This window comes from Mustela nivalis (assembly GCF_964662115.1).
Source record: "Mustela nivalis genome assembly, chromosome: 9".
Taxonomy (NCBI): Eukaryota; Metazoa; Chordata; class Mammalia; order Carnivora; family Mustelidae; genus Mustela; species Mustela nivalis.
Genome location: NC_139028.1, coordinates 60132818 through 60156837, shown reverse-complemented (window position 1 = coordinate 60156837; position 24020 = coordinate 60132818). Strand labels below are relative to the sequence as shown.

The 24020-nt window shown below is 38.6% G+C and overlaps 1 protein-coding gene across 4 annotated transcripts in view; it reads right to left on the bottom strand.

Annotated features, from left to right (window-relative positions):
• Positions 1-728: 728 nt before the first annotated feature.
• Positions 729-24020, bottom strand: part of PAK1 (p21 (RAC1) activated kinase 1) — a 154941-nt gene continuing 131649 nt past the window's right edge. For all 4 annotated transcript variants that reach the window (XM_082749563.1, XM_082749564.1, XM_082749562.1 and 1 more), the window contains exons 10-15: positions 19072-19184; positions 15578-15695; positions 10084-10183; positions 7913-8109; positions 4604-4741; positions 729-2071 (exon numbers count right to left, since the gene is read on the bottom strand). In XM_082749563.1, coding sequence (XP_082605689.1) covers positions 1985-2071; positions 4604-4741; positions 7913-8109; positions 10084-10183; positions 15578-15695; positions 19072-19184 — 753 coding nt within the window. In that variant the 3' untranslated portion in view covers positions 729-1984. The remainder of the gene's footprint in view (positions 2072-4603; positions 4742-7912; positions 8110-10083; positions 10184-15577; positions 15696-19071; positions 19185-24020) is intronic.

Sequence of the window (24020 nt, the reverse complement as noted above, 5' to 3'; positions counted from 1 at the left end):
CCAATACCTTGATTTCAGCCTCATGAGACTCTGAGCAGAATATCCACCCATGCCATTCTCAGACATGATGCCCAGTATCTGGTTAAACATTATTTCTGGGTGTGTTTTTGTGTGGGATGTTTCCAGAGGAGATTAGCATATGAATTGGTGGAGAGAGTAAAGCAGGTAACCTTGCTTGGGAGGGCATTACCAAATTAATTGGAGGCCTGAATAGAACAAAACTGTGGAGTGCGTTGCTGGGACATCAATTTTCTCCTGCCCCAGGGTGTTCTGGTTCTCACACACCAGACTATGACTGGCATCTATACAACCAATGACTCTCTGGCTCTCAGGCCTTTGAACTGCACCCCTGGCCTCACCAGCCTCCAACCTGCCGGTGTAGATCATGGAGCTTCTCAGTTCCCATACTTGCCTGAGCCAATACCTTATAATATAAATATAATATATATATAACATATATTATAAAATAAATATAAATATAAATATAAATATTTTAGGTCCTTTTCTCTTTGTTTATAATTAAGAGTGTTAAGAAAAAGAATATGCATTGAAGTACACAGTGGTAAAAGGGCATCTTACTGCAGCTTAATCTAAAATCATTTGGGAAGAAAATATATTTTCTGGCAGTATTTACCTACAACTTAAAGTTTTCTTAAGTCTGAAATCATTTCAAAATGAAAAATTAGAAAAGAAAGGTGAAAAGGAAAAGAAGAAAGGCATACTCCAAGTAGAATATTTTCATCTCCTTTTATTGAAGGAAATAAAACTTGTGCTGCAAGAGGCAGTGGTACCTCAGAGCATGACAAGGTAGCCAATGGGACTGACGTGACAAGCCACAATGCTGGCCAGGGGTCCTATCATAGTGGGAGGACCAAAACCACAAAGATAGCAGGAGGTAGCAAACATCCCCAACACCCAGTGCAAGCATTTCCATTTGCAGAGAGCTCGGCCATGCATTGTAAAAACAGGGTCCCCTCACAGCTGGCAGAGTATCTTATCAGGTCGCCAAATCCATTCAAAGCTAACACGTAGTTTCAGAGTTGGGAGATCCTTCCCTCTGATCCGAAGTCTCAGGCCATCAGAAGATCTTTCAGCTCCTTACTCCAGATGGAGAAAGAGGCGGAATTCTTGAAACAACACACAGGTACAGCTGGACAGATGCTGATACCCAACTTTGTTCTAAAAGCAGCTAAATTTTTTCCCTGACTTGTCACACTGCTCTCACCCAGCATGTGCCCTAGGAAACCTCTCAAAGTTCTAAACAAAGACAGAATTGGGGCAGCAGCCTAGGGGATGTAGGAAGTCAAAAGCTGCTACATAGCCAAGACCATTTCACAAGAAATAGCATGGGGAACACTACTGAGTGAAGATCCCCTCAGGTAGCAGCTAGAAGCACACAAGAAGAAAAAACATTGTAGCTTTCTCTCCCATATCGAGATCAGCTGCGCCAAAGCCATGGTCCAGGAAGATGAGCCATTTCATGTCTCTGGTAAGTTATCCACCCTCACAACACCCCTCACACTGTTCCAATTTTCAAGTACAATTGAGTTTGGGCAATTCAGCCTCGGAAAAGCAAGCACTAAAGAAATTTCAACTGATTACCAATCAATAATGTTATAAAGCCAAAAATTTATAGAGTTAAGAACTGACTGGCAGGTGCGAGATTGGGGTATAGGGAGAAGATTTTGCTGTATAGAAATAGAAGTCCAAGGGTTTATTCATATAAGCCCTTGGTCATAAACCAACCTCACAACCACAAATTGGGAGGAAATTCCTTATTTAGAAATGGCCATCATCTGATTAGTCAGTTGCAGTTCTCATCAATGCTGGACACATGGTTTTTAACAATCAAAGTCATGAGAGCGCTAGACCAGGAAATGGGAGGAGCAAGGCAAGGAAGAGAGGGCATCAGGGGTTGGAATTTCTAAAATGAGCATTTATTTCACAGAAGTCTTGGCACAATGAGGCTGGGGTAAGCGTGGTTTTAGTGATTGTTCTTGGTTGCCTCCTTTGCTGCAGCAATCAGTGGAGTGAGGCTGGAGAGGGGCTTGGCAATTTTCAAAAACTGATGCTAGAAGGGAAGAAAAGAGAAAAGACACATGACTATTTACCATTCTTCCTCAGTAATCATCATAAGACATTGAGAGCATCCATATTTGCACAAGGTGCTGCCTGGAAAGCTTCAGATCATCCCCAAGTTGAAAAACATCTTTAAAAGATAACAAACCATTTTTGGAAAGCTGTTTGGCAGTATCTACCTACAACTTAAACACACCTCTATGCTACATCCCAGCATTTCCAGTCATAGGTATATTTCCAAGAGAACTAAGTTTGTGTATCCACCAAAAGACACACACAGGAATGTTCATAGCAGCTTTACTTACAACAGTCATGACTAAAAAGAACCCCAAAAAAGAGAATGGAAGAATGAATAATGATATATTTTATAATACTATACAGAAAAATACACAGCAATTAAAAGAATGAATGACTGATACAGTGACAACAGAAAGAATCCCACAGACATTATGTTGACTCACAAAAGCCAGACACAAGAGATTTCATGTTGTATGATTCCATTTTATATTAGGTAAGTCTAAACTATGGAGATAATCAGGATAATAATTATCTCTGGGGTAAAGTATTGACTGATCATGACCCAATGGTATATGGCAATACTGCATTTCAGGATCTAGGAATTTATTTTTCTATCTTTGAATCCAGTAAAGCTTTCAATAGCTTGGTCCTTTCCTAAATCACTTTCATTGGGCTGTACTTTGGGCCACACCCACCACTATTAAAGAAGACCATTCTGTAGAAAAACTGCATCTATATTTTCACCAAAACTGTTACAGAAAACAATTCTTTATATAACTTAGAGCCTTTTCACTAAAAATGATTTTTCTTACATTTAATAGTAAAAAGGTTCTGCCACAAGGATGTGACATTTTTCCATTTGATAAGAAATATAGAAACTATCACATTTCCTTTTCTGTCCTGGCCACCAGAAAACTGAGAACCAGATCTGATGTTGAAACAAAACTAACTCAGATGATTAGCATAGTTGATCCTTCTGCCATCCTTATAAGTCTTTTTTATCAATCATATTGTATATGATACAGGCACATCCATATAGGCATATATACACATATTTGTTGCTGGAAGTTGCCTCATCTTCTTTTTGGACAGATATAGGATATAAAAAGGACTGAAAACAAGTAGTTACTATGAAAGAAATAAAAGATATTGGTTAAATCATGAAGATACAAATTCCAACATATGTAATTTCATCCATATATGTGTTCTCACAGGAGAAACACATGTGAAGATGTGTGATTTAAGATATCAAACAGACATAGGATAAAACTCTGGGTCCACCACATACTAGCTATATAATCATGGAAACATTACACACTTGAAACTTACTCACTCACCTATAAAAATGGTAATACTAGAACCTATAAATCACAGGGTCATTATAAAGAATTGATGAAAAGAACATATAAGTCACTTAGGTAACTACAGTATGGTAAAGATTCAATGTAATGCATTTATTATTACTTATAGTATCAGGAAGAAAACTCTAGAGGGCACTAATCTTTCAATAATTATAATTTGGTACCTAATGAACAATATCTTCGCCAATCACAGCCTTAAAGTAGAATTTGAACATTTTTCCATGTCTAGGGTTTCCAGAGCAAATTTCATATGAAAGGCAAAGAGATTCTATACGGTACTGCCTGTTATAAGGGGTTTTCAGTCCCAAAGGATCTGACAGACTAATGGGTTATATTTGGCAGAGCCCAAATCTCATATCTAACAGACCAGAGCTCTGTAAATCCATAACCCTGGTTACAAAGAGATACTAAATATGTTCTAGAGGATAGCATTTCAATTAAGGTAAATACTTTAGGCAGTTTCATTCAATTCAATAAAGTTTCTGAATACCCTTTCTAAGTCAGGTCCTAGGTATAAGAGGAGACCCAGAAATTAAGAAGATAGATGTTATAAATAATCTAGTGGGAAAGACAGGGTTGCTCATAACTACCTTCAATGCAGTAGGTCTGCCTTGCCTTGCTCGGTTGCTCTCGGTCCTCATCATATAGAAGTAACTAACTGTGCATGCCTACAGATTATTCACCACCATCAAGTTTAATGTGATACTTAGGTGGTAGCTTGCTAAAAGCAGTTTTTGCAACCATATGAAATAATTATGTAATTTCAGGATTAAGCAGATGGAAGTCTAAAAAGCTTGGCAAACCCCCGACTCCAGGCTTCCCCACAACCTGGCAGAATCTCACTCTAATTCAAGCAAAACAAAAGAAGTGCTGATGAAAGGTACAGGCAAAGTTCAGCAGGAGCTCAGAAAGAAGATTTTTAAGCTGAGCCTATAAATGTGTACAGAGTTTTAATAGACTGAGGAAGAGCTTCAGGGAATAACACAAAGGCCCAGAGATGAAGGATGTTAAGGAACTAGGAATATAAATGGAGTGTGGGAAGTTGTAGGTGAGGAGCCAGTAGTGCCTCACAGACAAAAATGAAGCAAAAAAGGCTGGTTTAGTGATACCTTGAATTTGGAGCTTCCCTGCATAGGGAAAATTACCTGCAGCAGCTCTTTAGCTGAACCTCTCTTCTCCACATCCATCTCGAGACAGCGGTTCAGAAAGTCCCGGAAGAAAGCTGACAGCTTCTCTGGGTTCTGAAGCTCTGGGGTCCCATTGGTGGCAATGAGGTACAAGGCCTGGCAATACAAATGAAGAATCACCTTAGGCTCTAGCTACAGTTCTCGCTTAGTGCCCAGATCTGCTCTCTGAAGTACGGTCAGTTGCGTTATGCCTCTAGGACACAAAGAGGCAGCTTTGGTATACTGGAAAGAATATGACCTAAGGATCAGATTTAATATTTGAAGGCCATGTGATCACATGCAAGCCAGTGAACTCCTAAATTCCACATCTAGAAAATAGGGATGACAACAGTGTCTATCACACATGTCTGTAAAAATAAGACCATATATTGGGAAGCACTTTATAACTTATGAAGTATGCTCCAGACCCATGGATTTATTATTATTCTTGATTGTAAATCTAAAGGGTTTATTATTCACTTAGCCTGATGATGAGTTAAATATCTATCTCCCCATTTGCTGGAGGAAATTACTCCTGATGCTTTCACCTTAGTTACCTAAGAACTGATTTCTTCTAGCAGGAAAGGAATATAAAAAGCAAGTGTTCTGTAAAGCAACAATCTGTTTCCTTGTTGCCTCCCCTAGTACCCTAACATGGACCATCTTATGGGACAGGTTAAAAAAAAAGGTCCTTTCAAGCACTCAGCACTTTAATTCACAAAGTATTTACACAAACACTATCTCATTTAATGACCACAATAAATCTGGATAATAGACTAGGCAAGAATCATCATTCCCATTTCATAAAGTCCAGAAACATATGTCTGGGATCAAGCTATTCATATGAGTTTATGTCCTCTGATTTTAATCCCAGTCTTAATTCCATCCACACCCTACTGATCATCATCTTCAAGGCTACTGCAAGACGGGGTAAGATGTGTGGAATGTGGAATGAGGGCAAAGCTGGGATGTCCGGGCAGTTTCAGATTGGTACACCGAATCACTTTCCAGTAATTGGCTATCCAAGAGGTAACCAGGTAAGATGAGATGACCACCTATCAACAAGAACACATACACAATTCCCGCACTGGAAGGGAGGTTGAGAAATGAGGAAATAAAAGCAATCAGAATAATTCTCTTATTTGCCTATGACCAAAATTACCAACCTACTTGCACTTGTATTCATATACTCTGCTTTCCCTCTCTCATTACAATGGACAAATTGGGGCGCCTGGGGTGGCTCAGTGGGTTAAGCCACTGCCTTCAGCTCAGGTCATGATCTCAGGGTCCTGGGATTGAGTCCCGCATCGGGCTCTCTGCTCGGCGGGCAGCCTGCTTCCTCCTCTCTCTCTCTCTGCCTGCCTCTCTGCCTGCTTGTGATTTCTCTCTGTCAAATAAATAAATAAAAATCTTAAAAAAAAAATGGACAAATTGTCCTAATCTAATACTTTTCCTTCAATACTTGATCCAACTCCTCGCATCTACTTCAGGACATCACTCCTACAGATGTCACTTCTCTCTTGCTCATGATCACATTCTTTCTTTCTACTATATCATTCCTATCAGCACACAAACATGCTAAAATAATATCATCTTAAAAAAAAAAAAAAAAACAAACCTCAAAACCCTTCCTCAATTCCACTTCAGGTTCCTGCTCCATTTTTCTGTTCCCTTAAGAGCAAAACTTGTTAAAGAACAACAATTGCTTTCACATGCCATTTCAACTTCTTCTCCCATTCTGGTAGATTTACTCTTATTCATTTCATTACCATCACTCCACTGATATTGATCATCAAGCTCATCACTAACTTCCATATTGGCAAATCTAATGTTTACTTCTCAGTTCTCCTCCAACTAGGAAGGTCACTCCTTGGTCTACTTTGCTAGTTCCTCCAACCTGTAAGCATGAGAGAACCCTAGGGCTCAGTACCCAAACCTTACTCTCCAGGTGAGTTACTGCATCAATCATCTAGTTCCAATGCTTTAAATAAGCCAACTATATACTACCTCCTCATAAATTTACATTTATAGTCCTGACTGCTCACCCTTGAAATCCAGACTCAAATGCCCAACTCTACTCAGTATCTCTACTTGGATGTCTAATGAACATTTCAAATCGCCACATTCAAAACCAGCTCTATTACCCCATTTTACCTGCTCTTCAACCTTCTCAGTAAATGGCAAACGAAATCTTTCAGCAATTAGGGCCCAAAATCTTATAGGCATTGTTGATTCCTCTTTCTCTGATATCCATTTCATCATGTCAGCTATATGTTCAAGGTATTTTCTGAGTCTAACCACTCTTCATTACTACTGCCACGAATATAGTCCACACCACCACTCTTTTTTTTTTTTTAAGATTTTATTTATTTATTTGACAGACAGAGATCACAAGTAGGCAGAGAGGCAGGCAGAGAGAGAGAGAGAGAAGGAAGCAGGCTCCCTGCTGAGCAGAGAGCCTGATGTGGGGCTCGATCCCAGGACCCTGAGATCATGACCTAAGCTGAAAGCGGAGGCTTTAACTCACTGAGCCACCCAGGCGCCCCCACACCTTACCCGAACGATTATAACAGTATTTCAGTCTGTTTTATTTCTTCCAGAAAAACAGTCAAAATGGTCAATTTATACCGCAAATTAAGTCAAACTACTCCTCAGCTCAAAATCCTCCAATGGCTTCAAATCTCTTACAGAATAAAAGCCAGGTTCTCACAAAGGTCACTAGGTCTTACCTGATTCAGCTCCCTGTTAGTTCTCTGACCTTATTCAGCTCATCTGCAAACTGCTTACTCACTCAGGACACTGGCCTCTTTGGTTTTCTCCAGGATAGGAGTGTGTTCTCAAATTAAGTCCTTTGATGCCTGGGAAACTCTTGCATCGGATTAATCTCATGGCTTACTCCTTTCTTCAGATTTCTGCTCAAATAACTTAAAAGACAGGACTTCCTTCTCTACTCTCAATAAAATAGCACACTTCTCCCTCCCGTTACTCTCTTAAGCTCCTTACTCAGCTTTTCCTCACATCACTTACCTTCTGTTACTATATATTATTTTTTTCATCACCATTAGAACAGCTTCTTTTATATTATCGGAACTAAAAAAAATGTTGAATGAATGAGTGACTATTAATATCTCTTTCCTTTGAGCATTTATACTTTAAACCCAACAGTGCCAAGTTTCATTCAGAAAAGATAGATCCAGGTTGAAAACTGTAGGGAATAGCCCGAGTCCCATTTCCTGGGATTAAAGACCAACAGCCCAAACATCTTCAAATGGGATTAGTAACACTCACTCTCAGAGGATTTTCATTGAGGTATGGGGGCTCCCCTTCAATCATTTCGATGGCCATGATGCCCAGGGACCAGATGTCAACCTTGGGTCCATAGGCCTTCCGCGTCACAACCTCTGGTGCCATCCAGTATGGAGTTCCCACCATGGTGCTCCGTTTGCTCTGCTCTGGGGTGATCTGTGCACAGAACCCGAAATCGGCTAGGAAAAAAAAAAAAAAGAAGAAGAGAAGGAATGGACCTGACAAGTACTGACTATATGCCTATCCCAAGCTCCGCCTGGGTCTCAGGCACTGCAATACCTTGTCTCTCTAGAGCTGGAATTACATGACTGCTACCTTCAAGACTGGCTCTTACCCTGTCCTCTATTTAACCTTGAAAAGTAGCAAGAGGAACAAAAATCTCTGGCCCCTTACCACTCCTCAAACCAGAAGAACTAGGCATTAAAGTCCAAAGCTTCCCATTTTGGCCTTGATTATTTGCTCTACTTCTGCTTTCTTCTTAAAAACCATTCCCATGCCTCAGAATCTGGCAGTCTAGGTCCTTGCTTTATTTCCTGGGCATGAGTCCCTGGCTTAAACTCTAATCACCAATCTTCCCAAAGCTGCCTGTCCACATGCAACATACCTGTTGGTCTGGACTACAACATACCTGTTGGTCCTTACACTTTTGAACAAAATGTTCTGCTTATAGTTCATTCACATTAAATTGCAATTATAAGTTTATTTAAATTATGAGACCTTTGACAGGAAGGACTATGTCTTCTTACTCATTTTTTTTAATCCCAGAAGGCCCAAGTATAAAAGTTTGATAAAAGTTTGCTGAATGAATGAACCTAGGAAATTACACTAAACTCTATTTCCTAGTTATGTATTTTATGACTCCAGTACTAGACTGAGAGCTACTTGAGGACTAGCAAAAGTATCTTTGTGCCCATTGTAGCACATAGGAGGCATTCAGTAAATTTTTTGTGGTTAAACATATATATCTGAATGGACAAAAAAGAAATGACACCCTGTCTAGCGCTGAGTAATATAAAGAGCCTGAATATCCCAAGAAATACAGAGATACCTACTTTTATTACACTCTGCTTTATTACACATCACAGATACTACGATTTTTACAAATTGAAGGTTTGTGGCAACTCTGTGATGAGCAAGTCTGTCCGTGCCATTTTTCCAACAGCATTTACTCACTTCATGTCTCTGTGTTACATTTTGGTCATTCTCATAATATTTCTAACTTTTTCATTATTATTAATACATTTGTAATGGTGGTCTGTGACTAGTGATCTTTGATGTTACTAATGTAATTGTTTTGGGACACCATGAACTGTACATATAGTGGATGGCAAACTTAAATTGGTAAATGTGTACGTTCTAATTGCAGACCTGGTGAAAATAGTACGAGAACTAGAATTACAAGTGGAGCCTGAAGATGGGACTGAACTGCTGTAATCTCATGATAAAACTTGAACAGATGAGGAATGGCTTCTCATGAATGAGCACAGAAAGTGGTTTCTTGAGAAGGAATCTACTGGTGAAGATGCTGTCAAGACTGTTGAAATGACACAAAGGATTTAAAATATTACATAAACTTAGTTGATAAAGTAGTAGAAGGGTTTGAGAGGACTGACTCCCATTCTGAAAACAGTTCTCTAGTAGGTAAAATGCAATCCAATAGCATTGCATGCTACAGAGAAATCATTTGTGAAATGGAAAACAGTTGATGTAGCAAACCTCATTACTGTTTTAAGAAATTACCGCAGCTGCCCCAGTCTCCAGCAACCACCACCTGATGAGTCAGCAGCTATCAACACTGAGGCAAGACCCTCCACTAGCACAAAGATTATGACTCACTGCAAGCTCAGATAATGGTTAGCATTTTTTAGTGATAAAGTATTTTTTAATTAAGATATGTACATTTTTTTAGCCACAATGCTATTACACACTTAATCGACTATAGTACAGCATAAACATAACTTTTATATGCACTGGGAAAAATTAATTTGATTTGCTTTATCACCATGTTTGTTTTACTGCAGTGGCCTGGAACGGGACCTGCCAAGGTGTGACTGTAAGATCCTGTGCTGAGTCTTGCAGCTACTATCATATGATTACCCTCCCCCAGGATACTGGGTCCCATCAGGAAGAAAAGTATCAACACTCCTACTCACTTAGCTTGACAGAGCCATCCATTCCCAACAGGATGTTGTCGCTCTTGATGTCTCTGTGAATGACCTGGTTGGAATGCAGAAACTCCAAAGCCTGTAGGCACTATTTAAGTGGTTGGGCAAAGAGAGAGAGAAAGAACTTATGAAGACTTACAGAAAATCAACTAATCCAACCTCTTTATTTTGTGACAAAGAAAGTGAGATCCCAGTGAATGAAAGAACTGGTTCCAAATCTGTGGCGGAGGCAGGTCTACTGCCTAGTCTTCTATCTCCTGGCTAAGCATTCTTCTAACTTGGTGCTGCTTTATGCCTTTCTTATAAAATACCTTATTATAATACATCTTACCATAGTTTTCTTACAGGAGTTCCTCCACTGTATTTTGGAGTTTTTTGCTTTGTTTTGTTTTGTTTTACCAAACATTAGATCCTTAACAAAGAAACTGAGGCCCAAGCAAAACTACGGAGGAAAAATGGAATGATTTTATGAAGATGAAACTGGAGGAAAGGGACAAAAAAAGAGTCTTATCTGAGACACATGGAAGTGATATTAGAAAGAGAAAAGTTAGGAGAAATATTTTTGGTGAGGAGATAATTTGTACTGTTTTGGGTATGTTCAATTTTATATACCTATAAAGCACTGACAGACAAATGTTCAGTAGACAATGGAACATATGAGTCTTAAGTTCTATAGAGATTTGGACTTGAGATAAGTATTTGAGTCATTTTTGACCAAGTGATTTTCTTTAAGTTATAAGAATGGTTGGAACTGGCAAATATTATAGAAAAGGAGAAAGAAAAGAACCTTGGAAAACATCTATAATTAGCAGGCAGAATGAGTAACAGAGACTGAATAGAACAAGGAAGATGTTTGGTTCTTCCACTACCTAACAACATCATTCTAAACAAATCACTTATGCTTTCTAGGCTATGGTTTTCCCATTTGTAAAATGTGGGGATTAGAAAAAATAATCTCAGATTTGCTACTAAATCTCCTAGTTTAAGTCATAACCCAAAGTTAAAATAACAACTGAAAAATACAAAAGATGCAGACCAACTGCAAAACAGTATTTAAATGTTCTCAAATCATTACTTCACTTTTTAAGAACATTCCAATGGCTAAATTATGAACAAACTAATATTCAGAAGCAGCTTTGCCCTGAAAAAATAAGAGTTGCTTTCCTTAGGAAACTGGAGAGATCCTGGCCTCTGGATGTCACAAAATATGATTTAAAAAAAAAAAAAAAAGATTTTGAGAAATTAGAACCCTCATACATTGTTTGTGGGAATATAAAATGGTACAGCCACTTTGTAAAATAGTTTGGCTATTTCTCAAACAAGCAGAGTTGCTATATGACCAGAAGTTCCACTCCTAGGTATATACTCAAGAGAAATGAAAACAGATATCCAACTAAAAATTTGTACAAGTACACAGCATTGTTCATAATAACCAAAAAGTAGAAATGATCCAAATGCCCATCAACTGATGAATGATAAATAAATGCAATCTTATTTGTTAATAAAAAGAATGAAGTACTGATATATACTATAACATGGATGAACTTTCAAAACATTATATTAAGGAAAAGAAGCCAGTCACAAACATGCATATATTGTAGATTCCATTTATTGGAAATGTCCAGAGCAAGTAAATCTATAGAGACAGAAAAAAGATGAGTGGTTGCACAGGACTGAGAAGGCTGATAAGTGAGGTGTGTGGGGCAGTGCCTGCTAATGGGTAAGGAGTTCTTTTGGGGGGTGATGAAAATGTTCTAAACTGGATTATGGTGATGATTATGGTGTTCTAAACTGGATTATGGTGATTATGGTGATGGTATTATATGGTATATAAATTGTATCTCAATAAAATGATTTTCTTAAGGGGGTGATCTCTTTTAGAATATAGCATGAATTCCTATTTTAAAGATAAATAAGTTGGGGCAAATTGTTTTTCCTAAGTACACATATGCAAGCAACCTCAATCAGTGAAAATCAGATCAGGGAGTGAGTGAAAAATATTTTAGATAGTACTGTGGTTTGTGGCTTTCCAAAGGGTTACAGTACATAAAGAAAAGAGATATGCAGTATATCTATAGTATTAATACTTCACAGAGGGAATGTGATCAGTGAAAAATGTGTTAAAGGGCTGCTTAGGGGAGAGATAATTTTTTTTAAAAAGTTGAGAATCACTGTATTAGCACTACAGCAAAGAAAAGCAGCCATAGCTCCTAAGAGTCCCAGGCCTGTGTTAATTCCATTAACCTATGTGGGTATGTTCTAGATCCCAGGATTTTTCATGTAAAGATGATCATATTTTCTAGGATGAAATTAAGTTCATATGATTTTATTTTTTCTAAATTGATTAAATATACAACTATACTATTTCATCTGAATGTCTCCAGATCTTACATCATCAAATCCCAACCATACTATCAAACTTAACCCCATAATACTCTGAACCAAATCTTCTACTCCTTCCCTAACTCCCAAACTTTTCTATTATTGGGCTATTGGAAAGTTCCAGTTTCTTATCAGCAAAACACCCAATATCCTCAACTTCTGTGAATATTCCCTTCATCTTCTTGGTCTAAAGAAAAGCCATAAAAATATGGCTGGGGTGCCTGGGTGGCTCAGTTGGTTGAGCATCTAACTCTGGATCTCCGCTCAGGTTTTGATCTCAGAATCCTGCTGGGAGTGGAACCTACTTTAAAAAAAAAAAAAAAGAAAAAAAAATGGCTATACACAGCAGTCAGATAACAAAAAGAAATAAAAGGCATACAAATCAGCAAGGAAGAATTCAAATTTTCACTATTTGCAGATGACATGATACTCTATACAGAAAACCCAAAAGACCCCATCAAAAGTTGCTAGGATTCAGTAAAGCTGTTGGATACAAAATCAACATACAAAAATCTGTTGCATTTCTATATATCAATAATGAAGAAGCAGAAAGAGAAAATAAGGAATCCCATTTATAGATGCACCAAAATCCCTAAGATACCTAGGAATAAACTTAACCAAGAGATGAAAGATCTGTACTCTGAAAACTGTAATACACTGATGAAAGAAAGTGAAGATGACTCAAGGAAGTGGAAAGATATTCCATGCTCATGGATTAGAATCACAAATACTGATAAAACGTCTGTACTATCCAAAGCAATCTACACATTCAATGCAATCCCTATCAAAACATCAACATTTTTCACAGGGCTAGAATAGACAACCCTAAAATTTATATGGAACCAAAAAAGATTCCAAATAGCCAAAGCAACCTTGAAAAAGAAAAGCAAAGCTGAAGGCATCACAATCCTGGGTTTCAAGTTATATTACAAGCCCACAGTAATCAAAATGGTATGGTACTGGCACAAAAACCAGACACACAGATCATGGAACAGAATAGAAAATCCAGAAACGAACCCACAACTATATGGTCAATTAATCATCAATAAAGCAGGAAATAATATTAAATGGAAAAAAAGACAGTCTCTTCAAAAAATGGTGTTGAGAAAACTGGACAACATGCAGATGAATGAAACTGGACAACTTTCTTACACCATACATAATAAATTCAAAATGGATGAAAGACCTAAACATGACATATGAAGCCATAAAAATCCTAGAGGAGAAAACAGGCAGTAACCTCTTTGGTATTGGCTATAGCAGCTTCTTACTAGACATGTCTCCTGAGGCAAGGGAAACAAAAACAAAAATAAACTACTGGGACTTCATCAAAATCAGAAGCTCTGCACAGCGAAGGAAACAATCAACAAAACTAAAAGAGAACCTATGAAATGGGAGAAGATATTTGCAAATGACATATCTGATAGTATCCAAAATATATAAAGAACTTATAAAACACAACAGCCAAAAAACAATCCAATTAAAACATGGACAGAAGACATGAATACACATTTTACCCAAGAAGATATACAGGTTGCCAACAGACACATGAAAAGATGTTCAACATCACTAATCCTAAAAGAAATACACATAAAAACTGCAATGAGATATCACTTGCCCCTCTCAGAATGGCTAATATCAACAATGCAAGAAACAACAGGTATTGGCGAGGATGTAGAGAAAGGGAAACCCTCTTGCACTGTTGGTGAGAATGCAAACTGGTCTGTCTACTCTGGAAAACAGTATGAAGGTTCCTACGATCTAGCAATTGCACTACTTGATATTTACCCAAAGAATACAAAAATACTAATTCAAAGGGATACATGCACCCTGATGTTTTTAGCAGCATTATCCACGACAGCCAAATTATGGAAAGAGCCCAAGTGCCCACAACCTAATGAATGGGTAGAGAAGAGGTGGTGTGTTTGTGTGTGTGTGTGTGTGTGTGTGTGTGTGTGTATGTGTGATGGAATATTACTCAGCTATAAAAAATAATGAAACTTTGCCATTTGCAATGATGTGGATTGAACTAGACAGTACTATGCTAAGCGAAATAAATTAGAGAAAGACAAATACCACATGATTTCACTCATATGTAGAATTTAAGAAACAAAACAATTAAGAGGAAAAAAAAAGAGAGGCAAACCATGAAATAGACTCTCAACTATAGAGAATGAACTGATGGCTCCCAGAGGGGAGGTGAGTGGGAGAATGGGTTAAACAGGGGATGTGGATTAAGGAATGCACTTGCTGAGATGAGCACTGAATGACGTATGGAAATACTGAATCACTATACTGAACACCTGAAACTAATATTACACTGTATGTTAACTGACTGGAATTTAATTGAATACTTTTTTAAAATGTGGCTATCCCCTGGGGACACTGCCTCTCAAAGAGGCTTTGTAAAGAGGGTTTTTTTTCCCCCATTACACCAGCATATTACAGACCTTAGACATTCAACAGCAATGAAAAGAAAAAGAAAATACCTACTTGTGTTTCATTTTTTATTTCTTTTGCTTGAAAGTATTTTACCCTAGATTTTTCCATGGCTTACTTTTTTGTATATTCAGATCTTTATTCAAATCTATGGCAAAACCGTCCCTGACTACTCTAAAATAGTACCTCCTTTGTCACTACTTTCTTACTCTGTTTTTACTTCCTTCAGAGCACATCAAGAAAATAGTAAAGTACAATAAAATTATAATTAAAATATATATCCATATAAAGAGGAAAATAATACAAAGCATTTACAGCAGTCACCTTTAAGACTGAAATTGAGTGACTTTACATATACATGTAATATCTGACTTTTCTACAATGGGTATATACTTTTATCATCAGAATAAAGTTATCTTGTTTTTAATTTTATTTTTTTTTCAGTGTTCCGAAATTCATTGTTTATGCAACACACCCAGTGCTAGAATAAAGTTATCTTTAAAGAACAGGTCAGAGTGATAGAAATTTCAAAACAGATAAACAGAAGAATAATTTCTACCACCTCCAGTGCCCAGGCTGAGATCCCATCAGGAGCAGAACTTTGACAGACATTGATATAAAGGCCACTTCATGCTCAAGGCTGGTTGGCCACTGGCCTTACCTCACGGCAGACAGCTGCAATCTGGCCTTCATCCATGCAAGTTTCTGTCACCACATCTGTCAAAGAACCTCCAGCCAAGTATTCCATGACAACCCACAGCTCATCTCCCACGAGGTAACTGTAGGAGTACAGATAAAGTGTAAGAACAAACAGAGTACATTGAGCCATAGCCCTGGGTTTCAAAGGCTATGCATATACACAGAGTGAACCTGCATCTCCAACAGCTTTGGAAAGGTCTAGGGTTCTTTATCCTGGGGAGAAGCAATCTGGGGAACAGAAATACTAACTTGATTATCTCTTAAGGATTCTCCTGGAGAAAACAAAGCAGACTGTTCTGTGAAGCCCCGAATAGCAGAACTAAGTTCACTAGGTTGAAGATATAATACAATTATATTTCATCACAACACAAAGTAATGTTTCTCAAAATTAGGCACAATTCTCACACCTCTAGAAGCATCAAGGCAGAGAGTACCCAAACATCTGACAAAGATGGGAATCCATGTTTCCAACATTAGGGAAAGTCCCTAAATGTCCTTGAGAGTTCTACTAAATCCGAGCTCCATGAGAGCAAATACTGGGTCTTGTTCAAGACTATCCCCAGAGTCCAACACTACAGATGCCAATATTTGCTGAGTAAAGCAATGAGCAAAATAAAAGATAATTCATTGTAAATATTAAATGAAACAATGGCTATAAAAGCCATTTAAAAGCTATAAAGTATTATACACAAAGTCATTATGCTGGCAATGATCTCCATTTTGAGCATCTCTGATTCTAGGAATGAAATGAATTCAAGCTGCAAAGCCAAAGCCCCTTCTGGTAAGCCAAGGGCTGCCATTTAGACTGTCCCCTACAGACTTTATGGAGACATGAGTTAGAACCACTAGTATCACTCAGGGACTAGATCACTCAGCACTACTGTGTGGAAAAAAAAAATCACTTAGGCCCTCTGGTCAGTTTCTTTAGCTGCAGGGTAAGACAAACGAAGAGAAGAATAGCCCAGAGCCCTACAGACTCTTCTGCTAGCTTCAGACAAAGGAGCTATAATGGCTTAAACTGTGCGGTATGGCATCTTATTGTCATCCTGATATTGGGACTACTGCTGGGCAGATGGAGAGACTATTTAAAAAAAAAAAAAAATGGCCTCCAGCAAAGGGTAAGATTTGAATCCTATTCTCTTGATTCTGAACCTAGTACTCTTTCTGTAGATTCTATATTCTTTGTAACTAAAAGTCTTGTTTTTTTTTAATTTCCAGGAAGAATATATATGACAGATTAGGGTGTTCGTTAATATCTCTTTTGAGAGAGATTATAAGGACTTGGACCACAAGATAATTTAGGACTGGGTAAAAGGCCCTCCACTGGCATGAGCCTATTTCTTCCCTGACAAAAAATGCCCATTATGTCCTCTTACCCAATTTCTTTAAAGCCGTTAAGGAGACATCTGTCAGCATGGACTGATTGGAGGAAGAAATATGAGGGTCCAAGAGACCTCTGGACACTGACAAAGAAGAGCCTCTTTTTTTTTTTTTTTAAGATTTTATTTATTTATTTGACAGAGATCACAAGTAGGCAGAGAGGCAGGCAGAGAGAGAGAAGGAAGCAGGCTCTCTGCAGAACGGAGATCCTGATGAGGAGCTCAATCCCAGCACCCTGGGATCATGACCCGAGCAGAAGGCAGAGGCTTTAACCCACTGAGCCACCCAGGTGCCCCCAAAGAAGAGACTCTTTACCTGGATCTAACATGTCACTGTTAAAGCTAAGACAATGTACAACCAGATTCAGATTGTCCCAAAAACTCTATGGCTCTACACTGTGCCAAGGTACCTTCAAAAATAGTCTCTCAAGGTAAAGCCTCAGAGCATCACAGGAGCTCCTAGGTATTTTCTTTTTCCTCACGCCAGACTAGGAGTTATTTGAGGGCATCAATTTACTTTTATTTTCACAGTACAAGCCTCTGGAAACACCAACAAAGGCTCAACTGATAAATTTATAAATCTTCTAATCTTATTCCCAGAACACAAATTCCTTCAACAAAATGGTCATGTATTTTATTGTTTAGATACCTCCAGAGATAGAAGACTCATTTTTTTTTAATGAGACTCATTTTTTTTTTTTAATGCCCATATCCTTATTAGGAGCTTTCATTTTTCCTTATCCTGAGCCCAAATCTGGTAGCCTTAGAGCCTTCAGTAGTTTATCCAAGCAATATTCTTTATGTAATATGTTCTTCAAAGAGATGGGAGAGTGAATAATAACTTCCAGAGAATTTTTCAGAGTCAGTCGTGATCCCCATCATGGAGAGACAATCATCCCCCAGAAAGGAAGAAGGCTTTATTCACTATACTTATCAACATTATGTGTTGGGAAAGTCAAAGTCCAACTCCTTTCCTCTTTAAAGAAACTGAGGCTTACCAATGCTTTAGATGCAAAACAAGAAATCTGGTAGAATCTGGCAGGAATGAAATATAGATGGCAATGCAACATAGATAATAAAGGAATTAGACTCCAAGACTTAGTCCAGTATCACCTCCACTTGTGATGTCTCTGAAATAGGCAAGAAGCTCACTTTCTTCTTCATGTACAGGAGAAAAGAACATGACATGATGGAAAGAGCATGGATGTTGGTGCTAGGAATATTCAAATCCCAAACCCTCATTTGCTACTTATTGGCTTACTCGCCTTGGACAAGTTATAAACTTCTATGAACCTCAGTTTCTTCACCAGCAAAATACAGATAATAAACTCTACCTCACAATGTGTTCATCAAAAAGTGTTTGGTGCAAAGTAAAGCATAACACAAATGTTAGCTGTAACCACTATTATTATGTTGAAGACCAGAACTCATGAGCTGGAATAATGGATGGAAATAATCAAAATGGGATTTAATGATGGTTACTAAAAAAGTTCTACATTACCAGTTTAATGCAAAAAAAAAAAAAAAAAGGGCGGAGGATCAGAGATTTTAACTGACTGTAAACTCACAATGGGTCAACAATGAAACAAGCTTCCTAAAAATAAAACAATGAATGAAATCATTAGGTGATGTAGAGTTTAGAACAAAAGATAAGTCTTACTTTTTCCATACTGGTCAAATCTCAAATGAAACTACTGACTGTCAAATTTTAAGAGCTAAGACAAACCGGAAGTTTTTCAGGAGGGCGAGCAGGATAAGGAAAGAACTAGGATTAAAATGATTTAAAGACCTACATGTCTGACTCTGGCAGATGTGCTTAAGGGCCTCTCCGAGGCAGAACAGACAGTTCTAGGATCAGGTGTTAGAAGCTACAGGGTGGCAGGGTTCATCTAACCCAGAAGGACTACACAGCAATCAGAAGTGTCCAGCAGAATACAAGGCTGGAGGCAGAGAGCCAAGCATCATAGAAGATTCTCAAATGGAGGCAGTTCAGAGTGCTGGTGGTGCCTCCTCCTCTAGCTCCACTATCCATCAGTTCCAAAGGCCAATCTCTGTGACAGGACCTATCAGTCCATACCTGTCCAAGTAGTTCACAATATTTGGGTTCTTGTTTTCCCTCATGACCAGGATCTCATTAATAATCAGCTCTTTCTTCGGCTGCTGCTGAAGGTTCATCTGCTTAATGGCCACCTGAAATCAGAGTACAACCAGTCACTCTACATTTACTGAGAAACAACTTAGTACAAGATCTTAAACATGAAGGAGAGAGAGATGAATAAAATACAGTCTTAGCCCTTGCAGAATTTGCATAAACCAATATAGTCAATATGAGATTTCCAGACCAGCAGCATCAACATCATTTAGAAACTTGCTGGAAATAAAAAATTTTAGGTCCCGTTTTAATAAACACTTCAGGTGATTCTGATATTCAACAAAGTTTGACAATCAAACTCTCTACTAATAAAATATTTGTATGAGAAAAATACTTAAAAAAAATCACAATATAAAACAGGTATGCTGGGGGGCACCTGGGTGGCTCAGTCTGTTAAGTGTCTGACTCTGGATTTTGGCTCAGGTCATGATCTCAGGGTTGTGAGATCAAGCCCTGCATCAGGTTCCGCACTGAGTTTGGAGCCTGCTTAATATTCTCTCCCTCTCTCCCTCTGCCCCTCTGCTCCCCTGCTAGTGTTTTCTCTCTCTCTCTCTCTCTCTCTCTCTCTCTGAGTAAGAAAGAAAGGAAAAGAGAAAGAGAGAGAGAGGGATTGAGGGAGAAAGAGAAAAAAAGAAGAAGAAAGCAGTATGCTATAACAAAAGTCCATACAAAGTACTATAGAAACACAAAACGGAGCAAGAACTCTTTCTATCTGGCAATGATAGAGAGGCTTCATAAAGGGGGAGAGTAATTTCTGAGCTTGCTGTGGAAAGATGAGTCAGAATTGACATTGAGAGAGAAAAGGGGGATGAGATCCCTAATATTTATGTATCAAAAAGAACTTCATGGGCTTTTTATCTATAGATATAAATGAATTCCCAGAGCACTTTTGCATCCATCTCTTCTATGTGTCAAGCACTAGGTAAGGTATTCTCAGGTTTACTTTATTTAATCCTCAGAGATACTCTATGGAATAACTATTACTATGGATTCCTTTGGACAGATAAGGAGATCATGATTCCGAGAGGATATGTGACAATGCAATGTGATATGCAAATAGCTTGCATACACAGCTATTTAGTAGCAAAGTCAATGATTAGAGCCCTTGAGATTGATGCCAATTTATTGTGTACACATGGCCAGATTAATCTTCCCCACAGTACACATTTGATAACACTCTCCCCTGCTCAAAAATCATAAATGGCTTCTGTTTGCCTAGAAATGCTCCTCGGCCCAACATTCAAAGTTCTCAAGATCTTTCCTCCCACTGCATTCCTTGACATACTCTGTGATCTGATCTCCTCTCCACTTGGAGTACCTTGCATGCTTTTCCCATGTTCAAAAGCTACTTATCCTTTGTGTCAGGCCAAAAGAAACCTTATTCTCTAAACCAGATAGGCTTTTTCTCTTCTTCAAAGCCTCATAAGATCATATTTATACCTCTCTTAGGGAACTTACCACATAAACTACCTTCAGGATGATTAGCTGGAGTGTGTATCTCTAGAAGCTGTAAGCTAGAGAGCTCATCTGAAAACTCAAAATCCCTGGTACCAAGCACAGGACCTGACACACAGTGACTATTTGTGGAAATGTTTGTGGAAATGAAGACAGGAAGAGAGAATTCAGCGGGTTGATAAGTACTTTGTTTTTAAACCATAAATAGTTCCAGCAACAGGCTACTCTATTCCATAGGAGAACTTACACTATTTGCTAAATGTTTATTCCCTAGAGATATATTCTTTTTCCTGCTTAACAGAAAAGAACATGAACACCTAAAAGAACAAGTAAATCAGTCTTTCCAGAAGCAGCAAGTGTAAAAAAAAAAAAAAAAGAAGAAGAAGAAGAATACTTATTTTTATGGGGGGAAAAAAAAACCCTGCCTCTTATTTCTTAAGCATAAGCTGTCTTCTGCAGAGATCCAGTTCATTGGGAAGAACAGAAATGATTCTTTTAAACACTGTGACTACTTCCATCACTTACCCCAAGTGAGAAGAATTTGCTTTGGAGTGGAGTCTCCTATCAGGCTAGGCTTCTGGTCTGGCTCTAGCTTTCTATAATGTTTATTAGCTTTTTCTAATGTCTGAAGAGTAACACATTGATGTAAAGATCTATTACATGAACTAAACTGAACCCTTAAAACATATATTAAGATCTGGAGGCAAAGGAGTGCCTTTGGAGTTCATCTGGCCATCCTAGAGGATAGGAAAGGGCTTATGAATCTCAAAGAGGTCAATGTTTGAAGCAGCAAGAGAGATGACTGGCAGGCAGAGGATAACATAGAAGTGGTGGCAAGATACCAGGGGTCCTTTTCAATATTCACTAACTATGGGCTGGGCTAAATGTCCTTCACCCATTCAGTCCCTTTTAGGCTAGCACAGAGCATTCTTATAACAGAAAAAGAACTGGGTTTGAGTGCTGAGGACCTAAGCTCTGGGTCTATCATTTACTGACCTTGACCAATCACAAGCTCTCTGTGCCTCAGTCTCTCCATCAATACACTGAGGATAATAACCCCAATCCTGGTTCCCCTCTTTGCAGGATTGTTTTGAGAACTAAATAGGAGATAGTGGCCAATGTGTTACTCAAATATAAGTAAAAATTTCAAATAATAAAGGAAGACAAAAATGCAAATGCAAACTGTAGTAACAACTGCATTTGGGGAGTATCTGGTACTGAGCAGCAAGAATGACAACATCAACAGGAACAACAACAAAAACCAGCCACCTTCCCGCCAATACTGTTTTTGCAATGCTTACTTATGTGCCAGGGGCTATGTCTGGTACTCCAGTAACGTTACTTCAGTAATAGCTAACAACAACCCTCCAAGTAAAAATCATTATCTGTATTTTCAGGAAAGGGAATGGAAACTGAGGCATACAAGAAAATTGCCCAGCATCATAAGCAATGCCCTCAGGTCCATTTGACTCCAAAGTCTCTTCCAGGCTATTCTTTCTATTAAGCACACTCCCTCTAAAAATGGGCTTGCAGAATAATTGTGTAACTGTGAGACTTCCTGGCACTAACATGCTAAGCTTCCTAGATGTGACGGACAATACTTCTGCTCTTCCCCGGTGGATAACCTCCAATGAGCACTCACTCACAAAGACTTGAGAGCATCTCGTCAACTCCCCTAAAGATTTATACTCCCTGGGGCAGGAAATGAGGCCTTCTGGACCGCACTGCATTATCCACGCTAATGGACTTGCTTCCATTCATAGTTTTGTAACCACAGGCAGGCATATGGTGAAGTCAAGTTTCTGTTTCCTGCGACCAACTTCTCATACATGCAGGCTCCAGGCCCCTCCAGCAACTGCCCATCACTGTCTTCCACCAAGAGCTGTAGGGTCCCTGAGGCCAGAAACACGACAAAGGGACCTAGAACCTACTCTTAGTTCTGCTGTGGCTTTGCAGTCCAGAAAGCAAGGTTTAGGCTTTAAAATCAAGATTCTAACCCCGTCCTTGCTGACTGCTTGTAGCATAAACCTGAAAAAGTTATCTAAACTCCCTCAGCCTCAAATTTCTAATCAATAAGAAGGAAATAATATTATCTACCTCACAGGATTCTTCTTAGGATCAGTATAACCACCTCTTTTCTATCTCTGCCTCCAATTCACCATGTTTAAAAACTGGCACAATGATACCATCCTTCCTTATTCACCATTCTTTAATGCAGGCTCCCATCCTCCAATCTGTTCTCCATACTATAAGACTTCCACACATATCCAATGGGAAGTGCGGCCTCTAACACTTACATATGATTTTAATGTCTGTGTGCCTGCATAGGACTCAATATTTCATATGGTTCTTAGCACAAAGTGTGGCATAAGGCTCATCTTCAGCAATTGCTTTGTGGAACATATAAAAACTAATAAATATGCAATTTTCTGTATGTGATAAATATGTAACTTTAACACAAAGTTTATGATGTATTTTCACATGCACTGCTTTAATGAATTCTTTCAACACTTTTGGTAGGTATATGTTATATGCACATTTTGTAAATAAATAAAATTCAGGCTTAGGGAAGTCAAACAAGCTGCCTAAAATTACATAAGTAACAGTAAACATCTAGGTTGTTGAATTTTCATCTCAACAAACAATGAATAAATCCTTAATCATAATAATTACCCTCAACAGAGAGCCTCAATATTTGGTCTAGATGCTTATAAATGACTCACAAGAGCAAGGTGAAATATGTGCTAATCCTATTAAACTTGCTTTTTACAGTATACCAGGGGGTTTCAATTACCAAACATATACAAGCAGATCCTAGTAGCCTCGCTCCAACGAGCCCAACTCTGTGACCGGAACAGGAGGTCTCTCTTACAACCTCTGAGTCCTGGCATTCTTTGATCTAAGGACTTCCTTGGGCCGCTCCCATCCACACACAGCACATCTGCCAACACTCCTGCTCTGCAACCAAAGAGTAGAGTGCAAGAAAACCTCCAGTACCCTATATTCCCTTCATGGTTTTCTTCTGCTACAGATCTTGGGTCACCAGGTCTTAGCAATAGAGTCAGAGCTCTCCCAGCGTAATGAAATGAAGGAGACAAAGAGGTGCCTCCAAATGAAGATTTTAATGTCAATGGGAATCCTAGGCACAGAGTAAAGGAAGGATTATGAGTCAAGAGACATGTTTAAATCTCTTCCACACTAGGAGCACCTGTTTGGCTCAGTCGATTGAACGTCCAACTCTTGATTTCAGCTCAGGTCATGATCTCAGGGTTGTGGGATTGAGCCCTGCACAGGGCTCCATGCTTGGCATGGAGTCTGCTTGGGATTCTCCTCTTCCTCTCCGTCCACCCCTCCCCACTGCTACTTGCTCACTCTAAATAAATAAATACATAAATAAATCTTTAAAGAAAAAAAAAGTT